The following is a 21,082-nucleotide window of genomic DNA, read 5'->3' on the forward strand; positions in this document are numbered from 1 at the left end:
ATTTTACCATTCATTTCTAATGTTCAGGACTCTTGCAAAATAAGTATGTTTTAAACTGGAAAACACATTTGCATTTAACAAAGCAAGGGCTTTTAAAATCTGTGCAAGAAGAAATATAAAGAAAACCTGAAATATCCATCAGTGAGTATTTGTTTAAATAAATTGAACCATGTCCATAATGAGAAATGATGTGGACTCATTAAGAAGAAAGCAAAAGTCAGGCCTGGAGGCTTAGACTTGCAATCCCATCCCTCAAGAGACTGTGGGGGGAAGATCGCAAGTTCAAGGCGAGGCTGGACTAAAAAATGAGTGCAAGGCCATCCTGATCAACTAAATGAGACCCTGTCTTAAAATAAAAATAAACAAAGAGTGCTAGAGAGGCATTGTTCGTTAGTGAAGCATATACATGCCCAAGACCTGGCATTCAGTCCGCAGTGCCTGACCCCCGCCAAAAGAAGATAATGCTATATAGATCAGCATAGAACATTCTATAATAAGCAACTTGCTTATTATACCCTAAGACTTTGGGTATTGAAAGTCCCAGAAAGATCCAGAAGATAAAGGCCAAGTCCCCAAGTTGGCATTATTCGGAGGCGGGGTAGACTTTAAGAGGCAGGGCATGACCTGATAGAGCATAGTGGAACTCTTCCTTCCTTTCCTGTCCTTCAAGTTCTGACCATTAGGTAAAAGAACTCCTCCATTGCCCACTCTTACCATGATGTGCTGCCTCAACACAATACACTCAACAGTCTGTAAACTGAAGCCTCAAAATTATGAAGCACAGTAGACCTTTCCTTTTTTTAAGTTGATTACCTCAGGTGTTTGTTACAGCAACAGGAAGTTGACTAATATATTGCCAACTAAAATTTCTATTTTTTAATATACATGTATTTAGATATTTTAAAACATGAAAGAAATAACTGGGGGCTGAGATGACTCGGTTGGTAAAGAACATGAAAACATAAGGATCTGAGTTTGATCCCAGAACCCATGTAAAAAAAAAACACGCGTGATGGAATGCACTTGTAATCCCAGAGCCGACAATGCAAAGATAGGCAGATCCCCAGGATCAGTCAGCTCAGCCGAACCAATGAGTCCAGGTCCCAGTTAAAGACTCTGTTTCAGAAAACAAGGTGGATACCACGCAAGGTTGGCCTACTGTTTCTACACGCACATGTGGACCAGCACATGCACAAACACGTACACACCTGTGCACCCACGTATGCACAAACATATACTCACACATGCACACATACGTGCACCCACCTACACATGTGAACCTCCACATGCACAATTTTTAATCCTTAATATTGATATATCACAGGAAATATTAATGTTCTATTTTCCCAGCTTCAAGTCCCCTGCTTGAAAACATATCGCTTAAGAAATCAGAAACAAGGGTAAAATTATTTACAGTTTCTAATTTGAAGGAGGATCTTTTAAGTGAATTCCACAGGCAAGAACAAAACTTTCGAATGAAAATTTTTTCTTTGTCCTGATTTCACATATAATTATCAGGGCACAAGTCTGCCAACTAGAAATAAGGCCAGGATTCAGAAAGCTTGCAGTATGACCACAGCCCTCGAAACAGGAGGTGGGGTAGTGTAGAATCTCTCTCTCTCTCTCTCTCTCGCTCTCTTGCTCTCTCTCTCTTCCCCCCCCCCGAACCCACCCCAAGGCTGGTCTGAAACTCTATGTAGACCAGGCTGACTTTTCTCTTACAGAGATCTGCCTGCCACTACCTCCCAAGTGTTGGGATTACAGGCATGTACCACCATGTCTGGCATCTTCTCTTTTTGGTGTCAGAATGTATTAGTCTCTTTCCAGCTGATATAACAAAACACAACCAACTCAGTGGCTAAGGAAACAGAAGTTCATTCCCTCATGACTGGAGTTACCTGAGACTGAATCAGGTTTTTCTGTGCTAAAATCAAGTTGTCTACAGCTCTGCATTCCCCAGCAGTCCACAGGGAAGAAGCTGTTTCTCTGTTTCTACCAACTGCTTTGGAGGCCACAGACACTCCTTGGCTTGTGGCCCCATCACTCTATCCCCAGCTTCACATTGCCTCCTCTGATGTATCAGATGCCTCTTGTAAGGACACCGAGGATGGCCTGCAAGGTCCAACTAGATAACCTAAGACAATGTCCCCATCCAAACATTCTGAGCTTCATTCATCTGCAAAGACCCTTTTTCCAAATAAAACAGCACCTACACATTCCAGGGACTGAAATCTAACATATTTTAATAATTTCTAGTTAACATACAAAATAATGGGGTTCATTATGATATTTTCTTATATGTGTAATGTTGTACTTTTTTCATGGTCATATACACACCATCCAGAGTATTGTATGCTACTTACCATAAAAGAAATTTATTTCTTTAATTTCATTTTCAGTTAAGTCATTTTTGTGTAAAAAATGTCATTGTGTTTTATGTTGATTTTTGTATCCTATACATTTACTGAACCTGTTTGTTAGCTCTCACAGTCATTTGTGGAATCTTTGGAGTTTTTAATATGTATTATAATATCACCTAGAGATAGTTTTACTTCTTTCTTTACAATTTAGATGCTTTTTATTTACCTGTTTTTAATTTTTTACATTTACTTTTCGAGAAAGAGAATGAGAGAGAAAAAGAGAGAAGTGTGAGTGTGTGTGTCTGTCTGTGTTTATGTGCGTATGTGTGGTCATATCCTTGCCATAGAACTTGTGTGGAGGTCTGTGTCCTAGGGGGACATGTTCCTCCGAGGGGCAGGGCCTGCTGCAGAGAATTGGCTGCAGAGAGTTAGCTACGGAGAGGGACCTGCGAAGAGTTAGCATCAGAGGGAAGAGCGTTGGCACCATCTTGGCAGCCGTGGTGTGAAAAAATGGCCAGGTGTCTCACAGAAGTAGACTAGAGAGGAGGCATTTACCAACATGGGGCAAGACTGCAGGCCCATGAGACATGGACAAAAGCTAATGGAGACTGTGGGTGGGGCGTGGAAGCAATCTGGACCAGTGGGCCACTGAGCCATTGAGCGGAATAGGGCACCAGGTGTTTACCTTTGTAAGTTACTCCAGTTCCCCTACCCAGGATATAAACTATAAAAAATTCATATAAAGATGTGTTATATGGTTTGTCTAATAGCGCCAGGAACAAGGAACCCTGAGAGAACTTGGGCTGGTGCAGCCGACAGGATGGCGCTGGAAACGACAAACCGAGGGAGTTTGGGAAAAGCAAAGCAGCTAATGGCGGCAAGGACATGGCTCTTACAATGAATCATAAAATCTGTAACTAAAAAGAGGCCAGCCATCAGAAGCATGGGCCACAGCTATTTGTAAATGTGGGGAAATAGCTCAGTTGCAGATATATGAACATTTGTTTAAGGTTACAGAAAGGCCAGAAAAATTTTTACAAGCCTGAGACACAAGCAGAGAACCCAGAGAGGGGGCGTGGCCACTTTGCATAATGAAAGATTTGCCCCAGGCGGGGGAAGCTGAAAAGGCCAGGGAGGTCCTGGCAGATCCAGTTACAGAACTTGAGAGAGAGAAAAACCAGGACATTTTAACTTGTGTAAGGTCCAAGGACTCCAGAAAAAAGACAGATATTAATGAAAAAGGAAACAACCTAAAAATGAACGTGGCTAAGGCTACCCCTCAGATTTGACCTTCGATACAGAAAGGAAAGGAGTTCCACACTGGAACTGTTAAAACAAGGAAAAACTTACAAGCAAGCAATCAAAGAGTCCGTCACCATATGGCTCGTGAGGGTATGGGACATGGGAACAAACGTCATCAGTCTAGGTCCTTCAGAAGCTTCACAGATGAGTTATATAACCACCCATCTGTCCTTGCGATATAGGCTGCTCAACCTAGGCCAATGTAGGGGGGAGCAGTCCTTAATGGGGTGGCTGGTTGAAGGCATTAAAGATACATGGTCACCACCAAAGGAAACTTCCATAATTAACAGAGGCTGGATGACTATAAAGGAGGGACAGGCATTACTGAGAGAACGAGGTATGAGAAAAGCAATATATGAAACCCAGTTCACTGGGGCCAGATAAGACTGTGTTCACCAGAGACATAAAGGAAAGCTTAATTCAACTGGGACCTCAAGAGTGGTATGGAGCTTTAATGGTTTTGCTAAGTCCTTTAATAGGACAGGATTTTTGTAAGGTGAGAGAGGCTTTAACAGATCTAAGTGACTCTGACCAGTGTGCAAAATGTGTCTGTAGAACAACAGAGCACCCTACAAGAGATATTAAAAAAATAAAAAAGATCAGACAGAAGAAATGGTCCGTGTGGGTCACTCGAAGACAAATGTGGCAAGACTTATGTCAAGCCCAAATTCCCGAAGAAAAAATTGATAGAAAACCAAATTTGGTACTAGGGAGCTTCTGAAAAGCTTTAAAACCAGAACAGCAGTTTACAAAAGGCATTCAAAGGATAAAAACTGTCCCAGGGATGGTTAAGAATCCCCAAAGATTGAATAAGGTGCATTTCTCTCCTGATAAATGTTTTACTAGGGATGGAGGCAGTTTTTCCCACCAAGGCCTCCCCCAGCAGCCAGATATGGTCACTGGAGAGATGACAGATATGGCTACAGTCAGGAGGCAGACCCAGGGCCTGCCTGACTCAGGGAACCAGCAGGTGCAGCAGGAATAAGAGAAACTTCTTGCCTCCTTAGCCCAGTGCAGGGTCAGGCAACTGGAGCCAACACCTGTAAGTGTATCAAAGATAAAAGAATACAAAGAGACTCCATGCAAGATCCCCAGAATGCAGAATGACTCCCAAGGGCTAACTAAAGATAGTAAAGAACTAATCAAATTAATGCCTCTCACCCATGCTATGGTACCTAACAAAGATCTATGGAGAAAACAGTTAATATGAATGTACAAAACCTTTCCATGCTGTGTTAGACCTTGTCTATGATTGATTTAATATAGGATGTTAACCTTCCTTCGAGTGCTTTACAGATGTGAAACCCATTTAAAAGATACCTGAAGAAACAAAGGCAGGCTACAGCTGTAAGATTTTGGGGAGTTTTATGGTTGGGTAAGATAAGAAGAGAGGCTTCCAAACTATACAATTGTTAAGAAAATCTACAGTACCAGGGATGGGTTGCCCCCCCCCCATGGGCTGTTGGTCAGAGAGAGATCCTAGAGGTCCTCAAATTCACCAAGGCTATTGCCACTAATGTCAGTTGTACACTAGAAAGGTCAGTAAGGCCATGTTGCTGAGGACATTGCATGATGTGAGTGTGGGAGGAGAAAAAGAGATGGAGCTGAGACTAAGCCAAAAACTCCACGCCACTGGATAGATGACGTTCATAGTACCAGAAGGTGCTATGAAGATGGTTGGGGAAGAAAGGATCCCCTATGATTCTACTCAACAATGGACCCCATGTGCTATACACTATGGACATAGCAAGCAATGCTGCAAGTTCAATAATGGCTCAACTAACATACATACAACTGACAAATTTCTAATTGGATAAGGCCCACTCCTAGGGGTGGAACACACCTCTGGTGCTGTAGGCCAGGCCAACCCTCTGTGTTGAGAAAGGCTACAGGCCCTAGTGGGGAAGCCATCACAAGTATGCTGTTTAATGAATAAGGTACACCTACTGGGCTATCTTCTGGACATTTGCATTTACATTCAAGTTTGTTTAGATGTGTCTACTTCCCTCCATTTGTCTTTATAGTAGAAGAAACACCACTGAGATAGATCAATGGCCACAGCTTAAAGACTAGGCCCAAGAAGTCATTATCTCACCATGATACAAGAGAGACCACCCTACATCTGTCACTCCCTCCAAGGCTCAGGGACCTTAGTGGAAGATTGGCAGAAAGATTGTAAGAGCTGGAGGAAGGGGTGGAGTGTGTCCCAAGGGGCACTTGTTCCTCCGAGGGGCAGGGCCTGCTGTGGAGAATTGGCTGCAGAGAGTTAGCTATGGACAGGGATCTGTGGAGAGTTAGCTGCAGAGGGAGGAGCGTTGGTGCCATCTTGGCAGCAGCAGTGTGAAAAAATGGCCCCAGTGTCTTGTCCACATGGATGTGAGAGGGGGCATTTACCAACCTGAGGCAAGACTGTGGGCCCACAAGGCATGGACAAAAGCTAATGGAGACTGTGGGTGGGGTACGGAAGCAATGTGGAATGGCAGGCCACTGAGCCACAGAGCAGAACAGGGCACTGGGTGTTCATCTTTGTAAGTTACTCTTTTTCCCCTACCCAGGATATAAACTGTGAAAAATTCAGATAAAGATGTGTTATGTGGTTTATCTAATAGTGCCAGAAGCAAGGGACCCTAAGAGAACTAGGGAAATAAGGTCAGAGGACACCTTGCAAAATCTGTTCTCTCTTTCCACTGTGTGTGCTCCATGTGAAACTCAGCTTGTCAGTCTTGGAAGCAAGCACCTCTACCTGTTGAGACATCTCTCCAGCCCCTGATTCTCTTTCTTTTTCTCATCTAAGTGTTCATCCTTTGCTCTTTGGTGTCTTAGAACCTTGAGGAATTTTTACATCCCTGTGAAGACTTTGGATTTTAAGACTATGTGTATTTCTTTGAATTCTCCAGTTAACCTAAATTATGTGAGGGAGGTCACTGTACAAACATTTAGGATGAGCATTTCAGACAAACCAGACAGCAAGGAGTTGACATGTGTCTGAAAAAGACAAGTGAACAGGGGAAGAACAGCAAGAGAACTTGGAGCAGTCATGGAAAACCAATCACATGAGGCTTCGTGAGTCACAACTTTTATTTGGACTCTCGGAAGTGGAGGTGATCTGACTTGCTTTGAGGATGCTGTGATGGATGAGACTACAACAGACTGGGAAGAGCCACAGAAACACCAGAGAAGAGGCACCTGTTCATGTGAGAGGTGGTGGTGGTTGGCCAGGACAACAGCCACAGGGGTAAGGAGTCAGGTGGAGGAATGCATGTGAAGGGGCTGGAGACATGGCTCCGCAGTTAAAAGCACTGGCTGCTCTTGCTGAGGACCCAATGGCTCAGTGATTAGGAGCTCTGGTTGCCCTTGTCCTCACAAGCCACCCACATGGTGGCTAGCAACCGTCTTTAACTCCAGTTCCAGGGGAATCTGGTGCCCTCTTCTGGCCTCCCCCAGCATTGAATGCATGAGAGCACTTACATACATGCAGGCAAAAAAGTCAAACACATAAAAATAAAATAAAAATTATTTTTCAAAAAGTATGTTGGGAGTAGGAGCAAGATGATTTCCTGAAGAACAGATGGAGAGATCTGAGAAAAGAGGATGACAGTGAAAGTTGACAATGATCTCAACTTGAGCATATGAGAGGGACCATAAACATAAACAGAGCACGAGAAAAGCAAAGTTGGGGAAAGAAGAATGTCTTCAGTGTGTCCCAGCAAATATTTCCATTGACACACATATGCAAATGACTCATGGGTCAGTGTAGACACTGGTGTGGAGCTCAGGGGGAAGGAGAGGGTGGAGACAGAAATTTAGATATCATTAGAAAGTAGTTAAGGAAATCAGCGTTAGACCATCAGTGCTTTATATTAAGATAGAAGTTATTGATCTTTTGACATTTATACTTTGGAAGTCTTTATATGCTTTATTTAGTAAACAATAGAGAAATTGGTATAAAGCTGTGATTTTAAATTTACAGATTACATAATGTATTGATAAGGGAACTTTGAGTTTATTGAATCTGTAAGTTTTCTTCTTCTTTAGGGCATATATGGTTTAATTATTGAGGAACATTTTTGTTAAACCTCTTTGGTTTTATTACAGTTGAAGTTCTTAAGAAATAAATTCATTGTATGAAGTTGACAGAACAGTTACATTGTCTAAAGGTGAATAATTAGCAAACTTTGAAAATGGAGTATTATCCAAACGCCTTCCTGAAGGATTGGTAAACTTTACCCAGTTCAGGTAAGATTTGGACTTAGTTCTATGAAGGAGATAGATATGCTTTATTTTTATGTGAAAAGTAAAATAACTGAAAACTAGTAGAATATTTCTTATAATCTAGATCAGTATTTTGCAAACTTTAGAGGTTATCACATGCAAGATAAATGTACTTTACATCATAGTACACAGATTGAGCAAGAAGCCCCAAAAAAGGACATACACCTCACCGCCTGGCTTTAACTTTGATGAACCTTCCTTTAGCCTATACTACAGAGATTTTGCTACCTAACATAAGCCACAATTTAAAATATCACTGATCGGGGGCTGGAGAGATGGCTCAGCAGTTAAGACAGCACTTGCTATTCTTGCAGAGAACCTAGGTTTTGTTCCCAGCACTCACACAGTGGCTAACAACAATCTATAACTCTAGTTCCAGGGGATTCAAAACCCTCTTTTGACCTCCATGAGCGCTGCATGCATGTGGTGCATTTATATACATGCAGGCAAAACACTCACACACATAAAATAAAAATAAATAAATTGCACATATCACTGACCTAATGTAAGCCCAAGTTGTGAAAAGTTTTTGAAAGAGCAAAGGATGATGGATTCTATTTAAATAACTTAATATTTCAATTAATAATAAAACTTAATAAATTCTATTTAAATAACAGATATATTCACGTACCATGAAGGCATACTTTTTTATTGCCTGGATTACAGTTTTAAACATAAGCTTACTGGTGAGAGTATAACCGTGGTATACAACAGGTTCGTTCTGTGCTCCATCCCAGCAGTCAATTTCCAGACAGCGGCAGCCTTTCACGAGGGCACTAGCAAAATAGTGTCATAAATAGACGACAAATAATAGGTACCATAAGGTCAAGATATTCAGAAGACTATTTGTGCTTGTTTTAGGTAAAAGGTATAAGCCAATCTATAATAATGAAGTTTTGAGTACTTAGAAACTCACAACTTTATAAAGTAGCAACATAGTCCTTGTGTAGTATAGGTGATGCCTGTTCCTTTCTAGTCAACTCTCTCTCTCTCTCTGGTTTTTGAGACAGGGTCTCATGATGTAGCCCCAGCTGGCCTAGAACTTGCTATGTACACCACACTGGCCTCAGTATCACAATTCACTTGCCTGGGCATCCTGAGTGCTGAGATCAAAAGCATGGGCCACCATGCCTGGCTAGTTCCCTCTTTCCAAAGTTTACTATACAGTAAGAAAAAAAGATGTCTGCTTCTATAGTTATAGCTATGAAGGCCCTCTGCATCCAACTCAAATAATATTACTTATGATGATGTATATTATTAACTGTATTATCATCCAAATGGGATAGTGCCCAAAGCCATCTGAAAATTATACAATATATTAACAAATTTTATCTCATTTTTTTTCTTCATATCTCATTTTTGGGGAATGAAATATATGGTGAGAAAGGAAGGGGAGGGGAAGAGAAACCACAGCAATTCTGCTCCAGGGAGCAAAGAGGGCGAGCTTGACAGCTCAGCAAACAAGCGTGATCTTAACCCACGTCATCCAAAGCCTCCTCTAACACTGATCCAGGTAAGAAGTAGAGAAAATGAAAGTACATGATAGAAGCCTGGGTGCCTGCTCACCTGCACTGCTTTAACTCATTTCACTGGAGAAAGGTTTGAGTGACTGCTTCAGAATATACCAAGTTCACAGCTGTATCCAAACTGAAGAAAATATATTCCCACTTCTTCCCTCTAAAACTGATTTGATTTTCCACCTATCAAATAAATCAGCTTCTTGACCTAGACATAAATTCTACCTTAGGTTTAAAGTCGGTTGTATCCTCTGGGTATAAATGGCTTTTCAGAGTTCTTGTTCTGAGACAGTGACAGACACGTCAATAAACATATACCTTTATTTATATTGTCCATTGAAGCTGAATGCATTCAGATTTTTCTCTGACTTAACAGTAGTGAGCGTACACAAGTAGAGCTGTCTCCAAAGTCTGCAGGGACAGCCTTGAGGAGGTCATTTTATGTCAACGTGAAATAAGCTATGGTTTTTGCCGGAGTTCACTACAATATTTTTCATTTACTTACAGAAATTGCCCTGGAGATGTAGCCTGAGAGTCACAGAACTTATTTTCAATCCCCAGAATTACAAAACAGAATAGTTTAGTGAGTCATTCAAATGTATATAGTAGGAATAAGACGATTGTTTTTATTTCCAAGACACACAGTTGCACTGAACTGAACACCTCCCTTCTTTTGTTCTATAAGCCTGGCATGATGGGACGGCCATAAGCCAACCTCAGTACCAGCTCCATGCCACAGTGGAAAGATCTAATCTGCTGTGGCTTAGAATCCCCCAGTTCCCTAAGAGCAACAAGTCCTAGTCTTGTAAAAACTGTCTATTTCAGAATTAGCTATGAAGCAATGTTTCCATGCTTGTATTAGAAGAGGATGGGGTCTATAGAGAGGGGAAGGCAGAGCAGGAAAAATAACACTATTGGAAGAGACAGACGGAGCGCTGAACGGAAGCACAGCGATCCTAGAACTGATATCACCTATCAGGGAACGAGTTGAGGCAGCTCTCTTGCTGTACATAGAATGGTTCTCCAGAGAGAAGCAAGTTAAGGTTTATTTTCCCAGAGGTATATTAAATTGAGGTTGTGTTAACATCTCACAAGATGTTTTCTGGTGGCCACAATTGGAGATGATGGTAGGTACGAGGGAGGCACAACCAAGAACATGCTAAACATTCTATATGAGAAGGGCAGGCCACTACCACAAGAAATATTTGATTTAAACATGAAGAACACAAGAAAGGCTATGTTAAATCATGAGAGCATACAGGGGAGACTGCGGTCCCAGCACCACACACCTCCAGGAATCAGTAGTTCTCCCAAATAGAGCACCAGCTGACCAATGGAGAGTATGCCTTCAGAGCAAACACTTATTTTGAGTATCATCTTAGTCTTTTTCTAGAGAAATGAGTTGGGCAGTACTTGAGAGTACAGTGAGGAAAGATTAAGTAATTATGATAAGTCAATACGCTGAATCCAAGAAACAAAGGGATCATGCCTTCCCTGGGGAGTGACATGGGCAAAGGGGGGAGCAGAGTAGTGGAGGAAGAAAACCGGTGGGTTTTATCTATCTCGGAGGTATCACCAAGGCAAAGTAAGAAACCAAACGATTAATTGATTTTTTTTGAGGTTTTAGGGGTCCTTCACTTTTGCAGTGTAATTTCTTCGGGGATGCACTGATGACTATAATGTAAAGTCACACAGCTCTTGCCTGCATACCCTGCATTAAGGGCTTTCTCCAAGGCTCTCTAAGAAGAGAATTGCCTAAGCATTATCAGTCCTCGCAAAGGTAAGCAAGGTGCCCATTCTGGAATGAGACTCAAATTGGAAGTTTCGAAAGTATTTTATTTATCAATTTTATTTCATGTGTATGAGTATATCGCCTGCATGTATGTAAGTGCACCTGTGTCGTGCAATGACTGTAGAGGTCAGAAGAGGGTGTCAGATCCTCTGGAGTTGATGTTAAAGATGGTTGTTAGCTGCCATGTGGGTGCTGGGAATCGAAGCCAGGTCTCTACAAGAGCAGCAGCCAGTGAGTGCTCTTTGCTGAGCCATCTCTCCGGCCCCCACAAATTGTGATATTTTTGCAGAATTATAGATGAACACACTTTTTGACTGGTGGATTTTTTAAAACTAGTATTTAGATTTTTAAGTTAGAAAAGAAGGAATATTTACTCGTGATGTTTCTTAGCTCCCAGGAAAGGGTGTCTGCTCCTCAGCTGAGCAGCAAAGCAAACTGTCTCGCGCTTTTCACCAGTAGAGTACCCGTTCTCTGGGGTTCCACTGGACAATGACTGAACTCTGCACCGGCAGGAAGAAAAATTATCTCAAACTTGATGTGAAAAAAACTTTTCATGAAAACTTTCTGTCAATAGTACTGATTCTTGCTTTTACTCTAAATTGCCTTAACTTTATCCATAACCAATCAGTCTTTTCAAAACCATTTGGAGTACACGGTTTTTTTTTCCCCAACGAAAACATTTTAGGAAGATTGCGTAGTCCAGCGCCAACCACTTTTAGTCAAAGACTTGTAAAAGCCAGTCTTGTTTTCTCTGGAGGTAGCAGTGAGTTGGGTGAATCCTATTTCACGCTGATTCTCCTCTCAAGAATGAATGGGAGTCATTTCTCAGTCAGTAAGGAAACACTCTCCTTCTGGGGAGCTGTGTTGTTTTTATGATCATTGTAAATCTTATAACTAATCCTGTTCTTCTCTTGGTTCAGTGACTAGAAATATTTTGGGTGAATTTCTGCATGCATTCTAATCTGTACAAGACTTTCTGAGATGAAACTCCTACTTCTGACTTTCACTTATGTATCATTAAAATCTCCCTCGGATGCTGTCTATAAGGTATAAGGGTATAAAATGTGATGGGTTTTATTCATGGTAAGTTACTTTCTATTGTGTAAATGGTATTTTTTATTTGTAGTTGACTTTTAACTGGAAATAAGAAGTTTGGGATTGGGGCTGGTGATGTAGGCCATATGGTAGAATATTGCATAGCATGCAGGAGGTCCTGAACTCAATCCCCAGCACAGGATAAATCAATTTAACAATTTAAGAGGAGACAGGAGGATCAGAAATTCAAGGTTATCCTCAGCTACCTAGTAAATTCAAGGGCAGCCTATGATACATGAGACCCTGTCTCAAAAAACAACCAAAATATTGGGGTGCTTTGGTGGATTAAAATATTTAACACCAAATGGTTGGTGTTATTAGTTTCTCTCTTTGAAAGATAAGAAGAAGAGAATTGGAAAAGTTCTACCTGACAATTAGCAAACGAGGTGTGGTGGGGGAGGGGGATGTGAGAACAGAAAGCTTATACATCAATGACATCATTTTTATCCTTTGCTATGAACAAAGATATTTGGAAAGATTTTCTAAGGTTTATCATCCAAAGGCAATCAAAGGAATGGGGAAAGAAATATAATTAAATACAAATGTAGAGTTTTCAATTGAGCAGAACGTTTCTTAGAATTCAGAAGTAATTTTCTGTATGTCCAGATAGACCTTTTTTGAACTTATTTTTCTTTCTTCGTAAAAACTAACATAAAAATTTCTACCGTAAGATTATACATGTAAGTTGGACTCTCAAGTTACAAAATGACACGATTTTTAAAATTTCTATATTTCTGTGTTTTCTTGGATTTTAATTTGGAGATGCAGTGATATTTGTTTACAAATGTCAGCGTGGTGGTGCACACCTTTAATTCCAGTACTCAGGAGACAGGGGCAGTGAATCTCTTTGCATTCCAGGCCAATCAGAGCTACATAAATAAACCACGTCTCAAAGAAAAAAACAAAACAAAAATAAAATAAAAATAACAAATTTTATATTACCATGGGATCATAGCTTTTTTTAAGTTACACAATCCAGGCTTGTGGCTTGAAATATCACCTATGTACTGATGGCTTCCAATCATATTTTTCTAGCCTGGCTATTTCTTCTGAACTCCAAATTCATATCACACCCAATGAATTGGTATCTCAAACAGCAAGGGAACCATAGGCCTCTTGCTTTCACCTCACACCCTATAACTGGCTTCTCTTACAAGCATCACTGCAGTCAGCATCTCCCTACACACTTGGTCTTTGGGCCAAACAACTTGCTTCCTTTCCTTCCCTCCTGCTGGTCAAGCCACATGGTAAGTCTTGTTGGTTCTGCCTCTTCAACACATCTCAGCTGCTGCCTATGATCCTCATACAGACTACTGCCCTCCTCACAGACTCCTCTACAGTGTCAACATACGACACCATCCAAACAAAAGTCCTCCAGTGGCTCCCCAGGCTCCTATCCATGGTCAATAAGACCTTCACAAACCAACCTATCTTCTTCCCCAAACTCCTCATACACTTAGCCCACCATATTTGCAATCTTCCAAGACTTGAACATGCCAGGCATTTATCCTTTCTCTGGCTTAACCTGTCTTCCTTACAGGATCTTCCCATGCCTCTGTTTACCTCACTTAGGTTAACTGAGAGACCTTTCCAGACGTTATCTAAAACATCATCCTCGAACCCACATTGTTTCCTGCTACATAGCTTTAGTTTATTTTGTTCTTAAGACTCATCAGTCCCTGAGAATAATCACTTATCTTTTCATCTGCCTAGTCCCATGAATTTGTATGTAGAGGAGTGTGACCTCTTTGAAAAATGTCATTTGCCACTGTATCTCTGCCAACTGACTAAACAGAACCCAGTATTAACAATATGTTGTGTGCTGGAGAGATGACTCACAGGTTAAGAGCACTGGCTGCTCTTGCAGAGGACCCGAGTTCAATTCCCAGCACCCACATGGCAGCCAACAACCATCCATAACTACAGGTTCTAGGGTTTCTGATGCCCTCTTCTGAAAGGCATGTGGTGTACTTACATACATGCAAGTAAAGCATTCATAGACAAAAATTAAAAACAAATAATTTTTTTTTGGTCTTTTTGAGACAGGGTCTCCCTGTAGCCCCAGCTGTCTTGGAACTCACTATGTAGACCAGGCTGGCCTTGAACTCACAGATATCCACCTGCCTCTGTCTCCTAAGTGCTGGAATTAAGGGTGTGCGCCACCATGCCCGGCCAAAAATAAATAATTTTTAAAAACAATATGATGTATTGTAAAATGCAAGATTGGAGTTGCAGCATGGATTATGTTAATCTGTGTAAATTATTTGCCATATACATCTATTAAAATCACTATATATAATACTGAACTACACAACTTGTGTTTATGTTCTGACTTTTCTTAGAACACTGGGTCCTGATATCTAGATATCAATACAATAGTAATTGTTAAAATCTAATATATTCCAAATGAGCATAAGAAAAGTCATGCTTTCCTGTAAGAAGTATCCAAATTGTTCAAAAAACTTCCAAGGATCTACAGGCACAAAGAAGGGTCAGTAGGCGGGGTGAGAAGGAAAGCCTGTGACACCAGCACAAACAATGCATGACATCGCCACTTTACCCAAAGGTTAGATCATTGAGCTAAGAGCACGTTAAAATTCCTGTTTCCTGCAAGTGCTGTTTCCGGGCATAATCTCTTTACAACTCAGCACTCTCAATTCCAGAGCTTGGTACAACTAGACGCTTCCAGGTTTCTTAAATGTAGCAGACTTAAAAATCAAAATAGCCAGCTTTGGTGGCCCATGCTGGTGGGGTATACTGACAAGGTGGAGGCACAAGGGTTACAAGTTTGAGGCCAGCCTGAGCTATACCTTGTAGGGGCTGGAGGGATGGCTCAACAGCTAAGACTGCATATTGCTCTTGCAGAGGACCCCAGTTTGATTCCCAGCATCCATGTCAGGAGGCTCAAAACTGCCTATAACTCCAACTCCAGAGGATCCAACGCCCTCTTCTGGCCTCTGTGGGCACGTGTACTCCTGTGCACATACCTACACATAGACACATTAAAAATTAAAAATAAATACCTTACATATCCCCAAAGGTCACTTGGTCCTACTAACTGATCAGATATCAAATATGTGTTATGCGAAGATGAAATGAAATAGTGATTTAGCGGTTGATTCATATCTTGATAAACTTTTTTACACTCCTCTTTAAAAAGCAGGCATTCAGGTGAAGACATGTATCTTACAAAGCCTTCAAACGACATCTTGCAGTCTTTTTTAACTACAAAAAATAATAAGTAAAAAGGATGCAGATAAAACATTAGTAATATAAAAATATTATATCTCACCTGTAAGCTTAGTGGTAGAGCATATATCTGAAGTAGTCACTAAAAATATCACTCTATTTCTCATTTTTTTCTAGGAAAACAATTTTTGAAGTAATTTTTATAAGGCATATTTGTGTGTACCTGCTTATCTGTATGTGTACCTGCTTACCTGCAGTGTCCACAGAGCTAGAGGAGGGCATAAGATCCCCCAGGAACTAGAGTTACAAGCAGTTTTGAGCTACACGATGTGGGTGCTGGGACCCAAACTAGGGTCCTCTGAAAGAACAGTGTGGTGGTTTGAAGAATAGCCTCCACATGCTCCAAGTATTTGGACACTTGGTCCCCGGTTCATGGCACTGTTTGGGGAGGGTTATAGAACTTTTAGGAGGTGTGGTCATGCTGAAAGAAGCACATCACTGGGGGTGGGCATGGTACAAAGCCATGCCCATTTCCAGTCTGACTCTGTTTCCTCTCTTTGCACCTTGAAGATTTGATAACTCAGTTTTCTGCTCTGGCCACCTCTTGCCACCATGCCTCCCCACCATGATAGAGTCTCCCTCTGGCACCGTAAGCCAAATAACCTCTTCCTTCTAGAAGTTGCTTTGTTCATGGTGTTTTATCACAGCAACAAAGAAATCACTAATACCGGCAGCAAGTGCCCTTAACTGCTGGGCCATCTCCCCAGCCTGGGCAAACAGTTTTTCTAATTCTTATATGATTGGATAATCATATATTATTTTATTACATCTGATTTTTTACATTATACAAATATATACAACTGTCATATAGATCAATAAACATTACCAATATCTACCTTCTAAGAGCACAGGTTAGGTGCTCTGGTTTTGTCTTTTATTTGAATGGATTGATACAGCATGTATTTCTTATGGCAGTTTGTGTGGTCTGTTCCTGTGCTTGCAAACTGTTACAGCTGCTTTATTTCCATTACTTCACAATCTCATTGTGCAAAGATGCTGTGCTTCATTCATCCATCCCTTGAGACACCGTCATAAAATGTGTTTCTATGAACAACTTGTCCATGCACTTTGGTGCAGATTTGGTTACATGTCTGTTTCTTGCAGGCCTAGGAATGGGCTTTCTGGGTCATTTGCATATCATCACCAATAACTAAGTGACTCAATATAATGTATACCAGAATTATTAGTTTAAGTGGAATATGGTATCTGGATCCAGATGGTCTGCTTCTAAATCTATTTGCTTGCTATATAACCTGGAACATGCTGGTTAGCCTCTCCTAATCCACACAATAGTGGTTACCAGAGAACCTAGCTTTACTTTCGTTTTTGGCTATATAAATGTCCGTTACTATTATTGCTGTTGATTTCAGTTTAACTCCAAAGAAAAGCTGAAATGAATATTCACTTTAGACGAGATTGTGGTCCTTGGAAACCAAGTTTATTTGTAGGAATTGGTCCTATAGAAGTAGGAACACAGACACAAAGTAGTGTGCTCAAACACTCATGTTAACATTGTTTCTAAAAACAAAAAAACAGGAGGAAGGAAACCAAAGAAATCTCAAAGTATGCTACAGTGCTAAGTAGCCATTAACAACTGTATCATAAAAGTGCACAGTGGGATAAGTAATGCTTATGACACCCTGAAAATGAAGACAGCTTTCAAAACACTATTAGTTAAAAAAAAAAAAAAAAAAAAAAAAAAAGCAAGCAAAGCCTGCTATTCCTATTTCGATTAAAAAACAAAAGCTAGAAGAAAAGGCAAAAAAAAATGTATATGCACACAAACCCTCTATTACAAAGCGCTATAAATTATGGAATATAGGAATACACAGAACAAAGCATCATATATCATAATAATGATGGTTTACATTGATTGATTCGGCTTTCCTGTGCAACTAGAGGGCATTGGTGTATCCTCCTTTTGAACTATTGAATAATTGCACAGTATCTTTGATACTAGAATAGAAAACAAGGGGCTAGAGGCTTAGTTGGTAAAGTGTTTACATTTAAAAGCAACAAACAAACAAACAGAAAGAAATCTTGTACAGTAGCACAAGCAGAAACAGGAGGACCTGTAGGGCTCATAGCCAGTCAGTCCAGCCAAATTGGTAGCTCCAGGTTCTGTGGGAGACCCTGCCTGTAAAAACAAAGTGGAGAGTGATGGACAAAGACACCCAACATAAACCTCTGGCTTCCACATACACATACACACTCAGGTGTATGCAGAGAGGGGGAGGGGTAACCGAACATAATAGAAAGCAAAGTCATTTTGTGTCATTTAAAACTACCAGATGGAGAGCTGGTGAGCTGGTTCAGCAGACAAAAGCCTGCTAACCTAAGTGCCATCTCTGGAATCCACAGTGAAAGGAGAGAACCAACTCCTAAAAGTTGTCTTCTGACCCCCCACCCCCTACATCCACACAACATATTTTTTTTTTTACAAAAATATTCTAAAACCGCAGGATTGAGATGAGGATTAATCTCAAGAATTTTGAAAAGCCCATTGAGTACACAGGACATGCTAACTTAAGATGAGATTGGAAATCTTGGCAGCATTTGGGAGTGTAGGATCATACATTAAATTGGTTTTAATAAGACTAAAGGGATCAATAATTATATTGATGAAATGGAAAGTCTTGACTGTACACGACAATGTCAAAGACAGAACTCCGAAGATGACAAGGATGAGCAACATGATACTGGAGATAAAATGCAAATACAAGTCCAAGCTTGTACCCAGCACCATCTTATATATTTAATTTACCACCCTGAGGTAATAGTGCCAGCATAATTTTTTGTGTGATGCTCACTAAATCATGCTACCGAAAGTACTTACCTACAAATGGTTGTTTCTAGATGACAGCAACATCCAGAGCTTGAGTCAGAGCATCAATCAATTTACAACTTCCTTAGAGAAAGCTTGCATAAAAAGGTCAGCGGAACTTCCCAGTTAGTCTTAATGAAACAGCTGCGAGCTACTTTACATGCTCGTGAAAGTCCTTTACATTATTGCAAACTTGAAAAAGGTCAGCGGTGCCTGGCACTGTGCTCCATCACGTCGCTGCGGTGACCCCCGCCCTCCCAGTCTTTGCCGAATGTCATCCTGAAGCCCCAGTCTTAGTTAACTCTGGCCTCCAGGTCCTTTAGGTCTGTGTTCAATGTCTGCCTGTGCTAGCTCATTCTTCCCTCGTGCCTCAAGTTCTAACCGCACTGTCCTTTTCCTGTTCCCCAAATTCTCCAGCTCTGCTCTAATGCTACTCTTCCTAGCACCTCAGATACCGCTCTCATTTGGTCATATGACTTGTTATTTCATGTTATTTAGGCCTTAGCTCAATTAGAACCCCCTTAAAGGATTCTCCCTGAACACTGAAACTAACCTAGACCTCCTGGGTCATTTGTACTCTGCCACCTTTTCTGTTTTATTTCAGATGACTTAGCACTGTCTAGAATGTCCCCTACCTATGCTTAGATAATGCTAATATCCATCTAACCCTCATTAGGCCTGTAAGAATTAATTGCCTTGTTTTCTACCAAATCCATGTCCTCCAGAACGAAACTTGACAGCCACAGATGATTGGAGTGAATTGCAAATATGTGAACCAACAACAAAATCAATTTGGTCTTGTTAAAGCCCATTTTGTTGTATGTTAAATATTGGCGGCCTAGAGCAAGGTTTAGTGGAGTTGCCTAGAATGCCAACTCCAGGGAGGGGAGGGAGTCAGGAGAATCGGGACTTCAAGGTCATCCTCAGCTACAAAACAAGTTGAGGATCCCCTGGGATATATGGGATCCTGTCTCAAAACACCATCAGCAGTAAAAAATGTGTAACCTGTTCTAATTTACTCTGTTGCTGTGATAAAAAAAAAAAAAAAAACACTCTGATCAAAAGCAACTTAGGGAGAAAAGAGTTTATTTCAGTTTACAGGTCCCAGTGCGTCATTAACAAAAGTCAGAGCAGCAATTCAAGTAGGAACTTGAAGCAAAAACCGTGGAAGAATGCTATGTGCTGGCTTGCTGACCATCTCTTGCTCGGCTAGCTTTCCTACACAGCTCAAGACTACCTGCCCAGGAAATGGTGCTGCCCACAGTGGGCTGGGTTCTGCTATGCCAGTTAACACTGAAGACAGTCCCCCACAGACATGCCCAAAGGCCATTCTGATCTAGACCATCCCTCAACTGAGACTCCCTCCTCAGGTGACTCAAGTAGGCAGTCAAAGCTGAGAAGGACATACTCTGAGTTAAATTTCCAAAGCAGAGCCTCAAAGCTCAAACTCCGGAAAAAAAAAATTATTATTTTTTCATTTTAGATATATGAATGTATTTCCTGTGTGTGTATAAGTGTACCTGTGTTGGGGCTAGAGAGATGGCTCAGCAGTTAAGAACACTGGCTGTTCTTGCAGGAGACCCAGGTTCGAATCCCAGCACCCACATGGCACCTAACAACTGTCCATAACTTGAGTTACAGGGGATCCGGCAGCCTCTTCTGTCCCCCATGAACATTGCACAACATGGGTGCATTTAGCTACATGCAGGCGATACATGCATACACATAAAATAAAAACAATAAATAAAATATTTTTTAAAAAAACTAAGTGTACCTGTGTCATGCAATGCCCACAGAAGTGAGAGGGGACATTGGGATCCCCCTGGAACTGGAGTTAAGTTGGTTGTTAGCTGCCATGTGGGTGCTGGGAATCCAACCCAGGTCCTCTGCAAGAGTAGCCACTGCTCATAATCACTGAGCCATCTATCCAGCCCCCACAGCTCAAATTTTTTAATTTAATCTTTTTTAATTTATTTTATTTTATGTGTATGAGTGTTTTGCATGCATGTATGTAAGTGTAACACATGTGGGCAATGCTCACAGATGTCAGAAGAGAATGTGGTGTTGAATCCCATGGAACTGGAGCCACAGACTCTTGTTAGCTGCCATATGTGTGCTGGGAACCAAACTTGGGTCTGGGTCCACTGTAAGAGTAGTCAGTGCTCTTAACTTCTGAGCCATCCCTCCAACCACAAAGCTCGAACTTCTATACCATCCTTGTTAAATGAATATTTTCATATATTATGTCAGTTAATTTCTGTAGCGTTAATTATTATGATTTAAAAATGTTTTGGGAACCAGGCGTGGTGGTACATGCCTTTAATTCCCACACTTGGGAGGCAGAGGCAGGCAGATCTCTGTGAGATCAAGGCCAGCCTAGTCTCTACAGTGAGTTCCAGGCCAGCTGTCGCTATAGGTATCTGAACACTTTAGAAATTCAGTTCAGGGGCTGGAGAGATGGCTCAGTGGTTAAGAACACCGGTTGTTCTTGCAGAAGACCTGGGTTCGAATCCCAGCACCCACATGGCAGCTAACAACTGTCTGTAACTCCAGTTCCAGGGAATCTGACAGCCTCTTCTACATTACATGACACGGGTACACTTACTTACATGCAGGCAGGACATGCATACACATAAAAATAATAAAATATTTTTAAAAAAGAAATTCAGTT

At 41.1% G+C, this 21,082-nt stretch overlaps 1 protein-coding gene across 1 annotated transcript in view; it reads right to left on the bottom strand.

Moving 5' to 3' along the window:
- Nucleotides 1–21,082, bottom strand: part of Plcz1 (phospholipase C zeta 1) — an 87,583-nt gene that overhangs the window by 54,394 nt on the left and 12,107 nt on the right. Inside the window, exons 4-5 of the mRNA XM_008832881.1 lie at nucleotides 15,362–15,563; nucleotides 8,566–8,710 (exon numbers count right to left, since the gene is read on the bottom strand). Of these exons, the coding sequence (XP_008831103.1) occupies nucleotides 8,566–8,710; nucleotides 15,362–15,563 (347 nt within the window). The remainder of the gene's footprint in view (nucleotides 1–8,565; nucleotides 8,711–15,361; nucleotides 15,564–21,082) is intronic.

Source organism: Nannospalax galili, unplaced genomic scaffold (assembly GCF_000622305.1).
Source record: "Nannospalax galili isolate Female #2095 unplaced genomic scaffold, S.galili_v1.0 scaffold1230, whole genome shotgun sequence".
NCBI classification, from domain to species: Eukaryota; Metazoa; Chordata; class Mammalia; order Rodentia; family Spalacidae; genus Nannospalax; species Nannospalax galili.